The sequence below is a fragment of the Poecilia reticulata genome, linkage group LG20 (assembly GCF_000633615.1).
Source record: "Poecilia reticulata strain Guanapo linkage group LG20, Guppy_female_1.0+MT, whole genome shotgun sequence".
Classification (NCBI taxonomy): Eukaryota; Metazoa; Chordata; class Actinopteri; order Cyprinodontiformes; family Poeciliidae; genus Poecilia; species Poecilia reticulata.
In genome coordinates this window covers 23337006-23346276 of record NC_024350.1, presented here as the reverse complement: position 1 = coordinate 23346276, position 9271 = coordinate 23337006, and the positions used below count along the sequence as shown (strand labels likewise).

General features: G+C 40.5%; 1 protein-coding gene across 2 annotated transcripts in view; it reads left to right on the top strand.

Moving 5' to 3' along the window:
* dnajb6b (DnaJ heat shock protein family (Hsp40) member B6b) overlaps positions 1 to 9271 on the top strand; it is a 27869-nt gene that overhangs the window by 14988 nt on the left and 3610 nt on the right. The window contains exons 6-8 of one of the 2 annotated variants that reach the window (XM_008396738.2): positions 1684 to 1818; positions 2320 to 2467; positions 3031 to 3101. In XM_008396738.2, the coding sequence (XP_008394960.1) occupies positions 1684 to 1818; positions 2320 to 2467; positions 3031 to 3101 (354 nt within the window). Of the gene's footprint in view, positions 1 to 1683; positions 1819 to 2319; positions 2468 to 3030; positions 3701 to 9271 lie in introns of those variants that run through there. The other variant, XM_008396739.2, reaches the window with a different exon arrangement.

Genomic DNA, 9271 nt, shown 5'->3' with positions numbered 1-9271 from the left:
ATTATTTAGTCTTTTAAAAAAGTGAACATATTGTTTCTCATGCCAATTTTTACAGTACACGAAGTTCAGTCGGCATGTTTAGAATGAGCTCAGTCAGAAAATGTGTCTGATTCGTTTCTAAGTCCCATCCAGCCCTCCGCTCCTGATGGTCCAGCAGTCTGTCTTGCTGAGCAGCAGCTGGCCCTGTAGATCTGTCACTCAGCCACATCAGAGGGACTAGCAGCTTGCAGGGAGGGGGTGTAGTGGCTGCAGTGCTCCCCTGGGACACGGACTTGCACCGCGATCCGGCCAAGATGTCTGCCAGGAACAGCAGACACTTGTCCTGAAATGAACATGGGATGAATCAGACTGGAGAGAGAGAGAGAGAGAGAGAGAGAGGGAGATCAGCTGACTCTGCTTTGGGCTCCTCGCTGGTTTCACAGCAGAAATTTGACAGCAGCTCTGTTGGACTTTGCTGCATTTCGACTTACACAAATGTTTGTTTGAGTAATGCTACAGCGGTTTTTTTAACACCATTATTCAGTGTGTAATTTACAGTCTGTCCACATCTGCATTGATGCCCTTAATCTTAATTTATTTTTTTGAGTACATCCTCACTCTTCACTCAGATGTCCAAACGCTGAATCACAGTTCAAGTGTTAAACAGCATTCCTTACAGCTTACATTCCTCTCTATTTTTCCACTGATGCCCATCTTCTCTGCTGAAGCTCAATCGTGTGCGCTCGGAGGTCCACTTCTTGGTAAACAGAAACACGGGAGACTTTTATTTTAAGCTTTTCTCTCGGAGGGAACAAGCAAATCATTCTTTCTTTTTTAAATGCACCCTTGGTACGCTCAAGGTTGAAGGAGGAGTCTTCTTTCAGTGCCAGTGCTTCCAGCCTTATCATGCCAGGGTGACCCAGATCGGCAGCACACAATTAGCGGAAGCTCCTCGGGGGGCGGGGGGGGCTTTCGGATGAAAATGGGTTTGCGGCACTTGGACGGTTTTTAACGGATAACGTTGTTCCAGAAATGACTAATAAACGCTCTGCCACCAATGAGAGCCTTTATCTAATCGGTTTCTTGAGCCTTTTTTTTTTTTTTGTTCAAGCTGGGACCGTTTTCTTCAAATAAAATCCTCGAAATAATTCAACATTGATACTCGGTTTGGAAAAGTGTTAAATTTGGTCATATTTTTCAAAGTATTGATTAAATACTAGCCCTCTATTAGTCTATTCATCCACTACTATCTATTCATCTATAAATTCATTAATCTCTCCATTTGTATATTTGCCCAACAATCGTTGTATCCATACCGTCATCAATTTATCGGTCACCCATCTATCCCTGAATATTACTCCAGCCATCTTGTCATCCATCACTTATATATATATATATATTCATCATCCAACCATCTATCAATCCATTAAGCCATATCTACCCCATTAGTCAATTTTTCCCTCCATTTGTTCATTATCCAACCAGCTGTTTATCCATCCATCCATCTTTCCATCAGTGGAAAAATACTTATAAAATGTGTTAAGATTACAAGAATCTACAGAAATTTAAACGACTACTAAAGGTCTCACTGAAAGTGAGACCTTTAGTAGTTGAAGAACCAAAAAAGGAAATCTGACGGTGAAAAACACTGCAAGAATTTTGAAATGGATATCTCACCGTGGCAAACTCTGTTTGCTTTTGCAGCTGATGATCCCTTTGACGATTTCTTTGGAGGCCGCAATCGTCAAAGAGGTGCACACAGGAGCCGGATGGGTGGGTCGCTCTTTGGGTTCGGCGGCTTTCCAGCATTTGGGCCTGGCTTCTCAGGGTTTGAATCAGGTCTGCACATCCTTTACGTTTTTTGTGATTTACTTTGTATTTTATTGAAATAATGGGAATTTAAAAAGAATTACATTAACTGAAATTAATACAGGCTGCACAGTGGCACAGTTGGTAGAGCTGTTGCCTTGCAGCAAGAAGGTTCTGGGTTTGATTCCCGGCTTGGGGTCTTTCTGCATGGAGTTGGCATGTTCTCCCTGTGCATGCGTGGGTTTTCTCCGGGTACTCCGGTTTCCTCCCACAGTCCAAAAACATGACTGTCAGGTTAATTGGCCTCACCAAATTGCCCCTAGGTGTGAGTGTGTGTGTGTGCATGGTTGTGTCTCTGTGTTGCCCTGTGACAGACTGGCGACCTGTCCAGGGTGTACCCTGCCTCTCGCCCGAAACGATAGCTGGAGATAGGCACCAGCAACCCTCCCGACCCCACTAAGGGACAAGGGTGCAAGAAAATGGATGGATGAAATTAATACTTTTTTTTTTTTTTTTTTTACCAATTATTAGGTTTTAGCTCCTTTGGCGATATGGGTGGCGGAGGATTTACTTCCTTTTCTTCCTCTTCGTTCGGAGGCAGCGGAGGAGGGATGGGCAACTTCAGATCTGTGTCGACCTCTACCAAGATTGTCAATGGCAGAAAAATCACCACAAAACGGTATGAGCGTTGAACTCGTGGGTACATTACCTTGGAGTACATTCATATTTTGAACTTTTCTAAATCTTGTAGTGATACAAAAAGAGACTTTTATATTTTTAAGATTCAAAACTTGTCAGATGAGCAGTAAGTATGTTTCCTGTATCCAAGTACAGGAAACATGTTTTCCTGTACTTGGATGCCAAACATTTAAAATTGAATTTTAAATGGATGCCAAACATTTAAAACCATGAAATATAAAACTAGAAATAAACTGTCCGGAAATGTAAACTGTGCAGAATATAAACTTGCATATGTGCAACATTAGCTGATATGATCACTAAATGTGTAAAAATACACAAAAACAGTTGTATCTGCTGTGAAAGGTTGTGCTACAAAGTCTTGACTCTGAGAGTCCACACTTTTCAGATTTTGTCATGCTATATGAAACTCATACAAAATCAAAATCTGAAAAGGATTAAGTGTGACTACTTTTAGAAGATGTTTTATTTTCAGTAATTGTTGCTCCCAGGTTCCTAAAGAAGCTGCTGTCTTTGTGTGTGTGTGTGCGTGTGTGTGAACAGGATTGTGGAGAACGGCCAGGAGCGGGTAGAAGTGGTGGAAGATGGTCAGTTAAAATCCCTTACAGTTGATGGTAAGGAGCAGCTACTAAGACTGGATAACAAGTAAATATCTCGCCACAAAATTTGACCAACATGCAATTGTCTCATCTGGAAGAAGAAAAAAAAAAAAAAGTCTCTTTCTCTCTCTGTTCCTCCTGCATCTCATTCCCAAAGAAGAATTTTCTCATGTTAGCTTAGTTGCCAGGGAGAAGAGAGACATGTTTTCAGTATTTGTATATTTGTATTTATTCCATTATTTAGGGGGACCAGCTTGCTGGGATTTGTTTTTATTTTCTGAATTTATTGAATTGTACTTTTCTGCCATAAACGCTAAGTTGGCTGTGTGCTGTACTTTTTTTTTTTTTTTTCTTTCTTCTTTCTCCTTCATTCAGGGTGTATATCGTCTTTAGGTGTTGTGGCAAAAAAAAAAAAAAAAAAGATGCTGTATGTTTAACTTGCGCATGTCATTTTTGCTCCCTTTTATTTGATTAGTTTAACAAGTGAATGAGAAGCTTAACCACCTCACATTAATGTCTTTAACATAAACTCCACTTTGCTAACCTGTTGGCTATTGTTCATGCGAGTGTAATAAGATTTGTGTTCATTAATAAATTAATTATAACAACATGCATATTTTTGCTCATTTTCTCTGTTTGGAAGCGTGTTTGGTTTGCTTCTGCATGACAGAAGGAGGGGGCTCCCTTTATGATTTCACATTAACTGCTTCGCCGGCTCGGACTGCGAATTTAAACGGCGACACCAGCTAAAGGGGAAGTGCTGAGGACTCTTTGTTCTCCACGCAGCTCAGAGTCGATCAATAAAGTTTTAGTTTGTGAAACGCCATGGAAACCCCACCGCCCTCACCTGGCGTCTGTGTGTGTTTTCTTGTGGCTTGAGTGGCTTTGTTTCATCTCTCCTCGTGGATGTGCGAGTTTACCCGCTTAATTCGGCCGATCGCAACCGCACTAAAAAGGAACCACGCCGGCTGCTTCCTGTTGTACACTCACTCACTCACCACCCATCACACAGCTCACCGTGTGTATTATGTAACTTACTAATGCCTCAGTGACTCACATTAGGGTTTGGTGCCTGTCTGTTCTCACTCAAGTAACCCTTGTCATTGTTAGATGCGTCTTCACTGGAATTTCATCTATCTTCAATCTTGGAGCTTTTTTTTTTTCTTTTCCCTGATGGGTATATTTCCATTGAACAAGTCAGTTGATTTTTTTTATTTATTTTTTTTAATATCCCCTCCTTATTTACACACGTCCATAAGGTTATAAAAAGTTCTGTTGGTTTACAGCATTTGCTCACCAATAGAACCCATTAAATGCACAGACACTTGAGTTTCTGTGGCGATTGCTGCTAAAGATTCATCACAAGCTGTTTAATGAGATCCTGGAATATTCAACAAAGGAGGAGGAAATTAAATTCCCTTAAATATCCACCAGAATTCCACGTTTTATTAAAGGTTTAAGCATTTTTGAGGTCTGTATGTTAATGAGTGTGGAAAGATTTTCAAAATGTTTTCTCCTATTTTATCTCTTTGCCGTTTTCTTTGTTCCTCTCTTTATTCATCAACGTCCGTCCGTCTGCATTATTCATCCAACTGCCCATGCGTCTGTCTATTCTTTTGTCTACTCTTCATCGCTTTGTCCAGTTATCTATCTATTCCTCCCATCCATCCTTCCTTTATTCGTTTATCTGGCTACAGATCCATCCTTTTTTGTCTTATCCATGTCTTTATTCAGCCTCCAACTTGTTTCCATTATCTCACCCATTCATCCTTCCCACCATTGTTCATCCATCTACCAATTTGTTTTTGTTATTCATCCAACCTTCCACTTATTCTCACTATACCTGTCTATTGTAATTTTCTCAATTATCCATCCATCCCTCCTTTTTGTCCAGCATATGTCCATCCATCGCCTTGTGTCCTGTCTCTGCCCTTCCTGTTTTTTTTCTAGGTTCCAGATTTAAAGCCTGACCAGAATGAGCTGGAATTTGGATTACGATCCTGCAAATCTTAATCCAATTTATCTACTTCGTTTTTTTACATTTTCCTCTACCTGATTGCAAAAGATAAAAACATATCCAAATAGGACTGCTACACACATTTAATTTAAATTAATAAAACAAATCAGCTTAGGTAAAGAAATGGTACAATCCTTTTCATAATGCTTTAGTATAAAATCCTTTCAAAATGATGCATCTGGTCATGAAAAATCATTCGTTTCTAGACTAGACTAAACCCCCAATGTTGCTGATTTGCTGCTTAATCTCTTTAATGTCTTATGAAGTGTAAAATGAAGATGCACACGAGATGAGACACTACAGGAAATCACGAGATTTCCTGTATTAAGCCATAAAACTGGAGTCCTGAACACTGCATTTGTTTTACAGCTTGCTCAGAGGAACACACAGAAAAACATGAGTGTTCCCAAAGGAATGTGCTCAAGGCTAGTTTATTTGAACAGGGCCCACTTCAGTTTTTGAGACATGTCAAGCAAAAGAAGCGGTAAAATCGGGGTGAGGCCTGCAGCGAGTCAAACTGAATCTGTAGAGCTTCCACTTGGATTTCTAACTTTTTGCATATCTGATTGCAAATGTGTCCGGCAGAGCTGGTGCTTAGATTAACACACAATCTATTTCAGTTTGACCTGTTTAGATTTCTCTTAGGAGACTAAATGTTAGACTGAAAGCTTTCAATTATAACCCTTCAGGTTGGCTGTGTCGCCTCTTTCCCGTCAGTATAATTTTATTTAAATGTGACGTATAAGATGGATGTTTTTTTTTTAAACCATGTATTTTAGAGCCCCAGAATCAATCATTAAAGATGGAAGAACGCTTACAGGGTGTAGGTGTCGGATTTGTTGTGCAATAGCGCCATCTTCCGGACATACTGGAGTTTCTCTTAACCTTGCTGTTAATTTGAATAGCATTACCATTTTTGGTGCGTTTAGCATGTTAATGGGATTGGGAATAAATAGAAATACGGATATGTATTTTCACTGCACTATTAACATTATTTTGAACGTCAAAATAAGTTCAAAACAACAGAATAGCATCAGTTCAAAACTTGAAGTGGTGCTATTCTGACTTCGGTACAATTTGTGGTTACTTTAGCCACCGCTAGTTATTTCAGTGAATAAAATGCGAACCTCTTGTAACCAAAAATGCACAACATTGAAGCCTAAACAGTTTGTTAAAGTGAGACTATTTTTCGCTAGAGTCACAGGCAGAAAATGTAATTTAGAAATCTGAAGTTTGATAGATTATTGTTGTTGGTAAACGGAACACAAACATCCGCAAATATTCATGAAAGAGGACATAATAGCTGATAACATAATTATTACGACAAATATTACTGATTGGGGGGCGGGGGGAAGGAAGTAAACAATATAATTTAAATGTACAATCATAATACATTTATTTGCTTAACGTAAAAACATTAGGTGGTTTAAAAGTGTATCTCTCATGACCACTAGATGTCATCATTTGTATGCGGAAAAAACCCCAATCCAAAACAGGCAAAACTACCATTTAGGAAGAGAAATCACAAAACCCCGAATTCAGCTGAACTCAATTTACTACCGAAAGCAAGTCTGAAGAAACACGATGTTTTCAAAAAGTGCCTTAAAAATGTTTAATGTCAGTTAATTAGGTACAAAAATTGCTACTCTTCTCTTCAGCAAAAGAAAAAGGTTTTTTTTCTCCTCTGCATAGACAAACAGTAACCAAGAAAACTCTTGCTGCTCTTGCCATTCCCTCTTCATCCATCTGCTCCAGTATGACACACACGTCTGATTTGTTGCACCGCCCCCGTCCTCACCTCACCTCGCCTCACCTTATACCCCCACAGCCTTTCCTCCCACAAACACACAGAAACACAGTCTGCTTGACATCTTAGCACGACACCGGAGCCTGCAGCCACTGGCTATTTTATGAACGATGGGAAAAGATAAGCCGCCTGCTTCTCCTCGGCCGTGTCTGAACAAGGATTTTATCTGTCAGTGCTCAGCAGTGGGGTCCCCGTCAGCACGACACCAGACATCCTGAACCCAGCAATGGCGGACTGTTGAATATAATCTGGCTGCAGTTGTCATCCAGGGTTAGCCCTCCTTTGGAGCTGTGATTTATTTCAGACTCTCTCAACCTCCAGTCTGCCGCGTGTAACGCTGTAAATGTCTCTCTCGTATAGATTTAGTGTTAAGGTGCAACTTGGTGTCTGTGTTCATGCCTGCTTTACGGCTGGCCGCATTATTTGACCTGGAGACAAATGACAGGTGCTCTCGGCACAATAGCAAGCAAATGAGACATCTCACTGCTTGAAGGGTGTTCACTTTTTAAATGTAGTCTTTGACCAGAAAATAATAGACCACTTATTTGAACATTAACTAAAACCCTCATTATCGCTATAGCTCTTTGATATTGTCTTTGTTTAATTTGATCAAATTCTGCTGGATTATGCAACTTGGTAGCAGAAGAAGAAGCCCTATTGCTGAGTAGCAGGACGCCTAATAGATGCAAATATTGATCCTCAGGAGTGGCGGAGGCTGGAATGAAGCAGGCAGCCTTGAAGTCACAAACGTTTCTTTGGCTTAATCCAGCCATCCAACGTCGCCTGATGGGATTGTGAAACAAATATGGGTTGGAATTGAGAGGCAAGCCACCAATTTTCCTGCTGTCTGGTGGTCCACTGAGATCCGCTGTCTCCTTGTAGGGTCGACTCTTGGTTGTCCGGTTTATTAAGCTGGTTTGTAAACTCTGAAAACAAAAGGCCCTCTGGTTTGAGGCTGAAATGGCATAAGTAACCTTAAAGTGTGAGCTTTTTTCTGTGAGAAGATAAACACGTTTTCTGTGGATTGTTTCAGAATAAGTAAGAGAAAATATAAAGTCATTTTGCGAGGAATAAGTCAGACTTGGGTCACGATGAATGACCTTGGGTGAAATGTTTCGTTTAAAACCTGGGCATCATGACAGTCTTTTGCTGGTACTGAAAAAAAAAGTTTTTACCGGAAGCACTCAAAAAGTTCCTCAAGTTGCTTGTTCACAGACGGCTTGGTAGAAAGTCGATGATTTTAGATCATCTTGGTGAGGTGAAGACAACATGTTGAAGATCAAATAATAAAAAAAAAGAAGACTTTGGTGACTGAATGTGGTATTGCTGCCAGTTCCAGCCATCCTGGTCTGCGATATTTTTTTTCTTTCTAGCAACTTATGATCCACTTTTTATGTTCAACCACAGGTCAAATAATCACTGCGTGGACAAAACAACTTGTTAACCCCGGGTAAAGTGTGTCGAGTGGTTCTGCATAGTACAAAAGGCAAGAGTAGCCCAGATAACATCCAAAATGGGCAGAAAACGATCTCTCTAAACGTAAAACATGCTGAAGGTTGAAGCAGTCTGGTCACAGCGTCAGAAGACAACAGCTAAAAACAGGAGCCTGAGGCTACAATTAACACAGGCTCACCAAAATGTGAAAAAAAAAAACTTTCCCAGGTCCAGTGAGACTCAAGTTTCAGCAGCAAGACTAAATGGTTGAATTAAACGTAGCTTGCATCAACATTTCAGGCTGGTGGTGGAAGTATAATGGTGTGCCAGATATTTTCTTGGCATACTTTGAACCTTTTACTACTAGATGAGCATTATTTACACACTACAGTCTGAGTATTGCTCCTGCCAGTGTCCATCCAGCCACAGCAATTATTACGTTCCAACAGAACAATGCACTGGCACAATACCTTGATCATCTCAAGCTGGTTTATTGAACATAAAGATTAATTCTTCTCAAAGAGGCCTCCATGCTTGATTGCAGTTGATGCTGCCCAACCAGTTATTAGGTTTAGTGGGCAATCACTTTTTCCACACAAAGCCACGTGGAAGTGTAGCAAACGTGTAGAAAAGAGGGCAAACACTTTTCACACCACTCCATATACACAACAGAGGTTTAATCATGCTCTGGGCTCTGCCGTGTTTTATATATTATATATAAAAAAATAGTCCCATTGCTTATGTGTTCATGTTAGTTATATTTCTTTTCCAAGCTGGTGCGGACCCTCCTGTAATGGGACCGGTTTCAGGAAGGCGAGCATCTGGCTTCCTTTCTTCTCCTCGGCGCTGCCTTAATTACACAACACAATGGCGATCCGATCTGCCTGTAATCTTCTGGTATAATAACCCCTGCAACCCCTCCCCCCC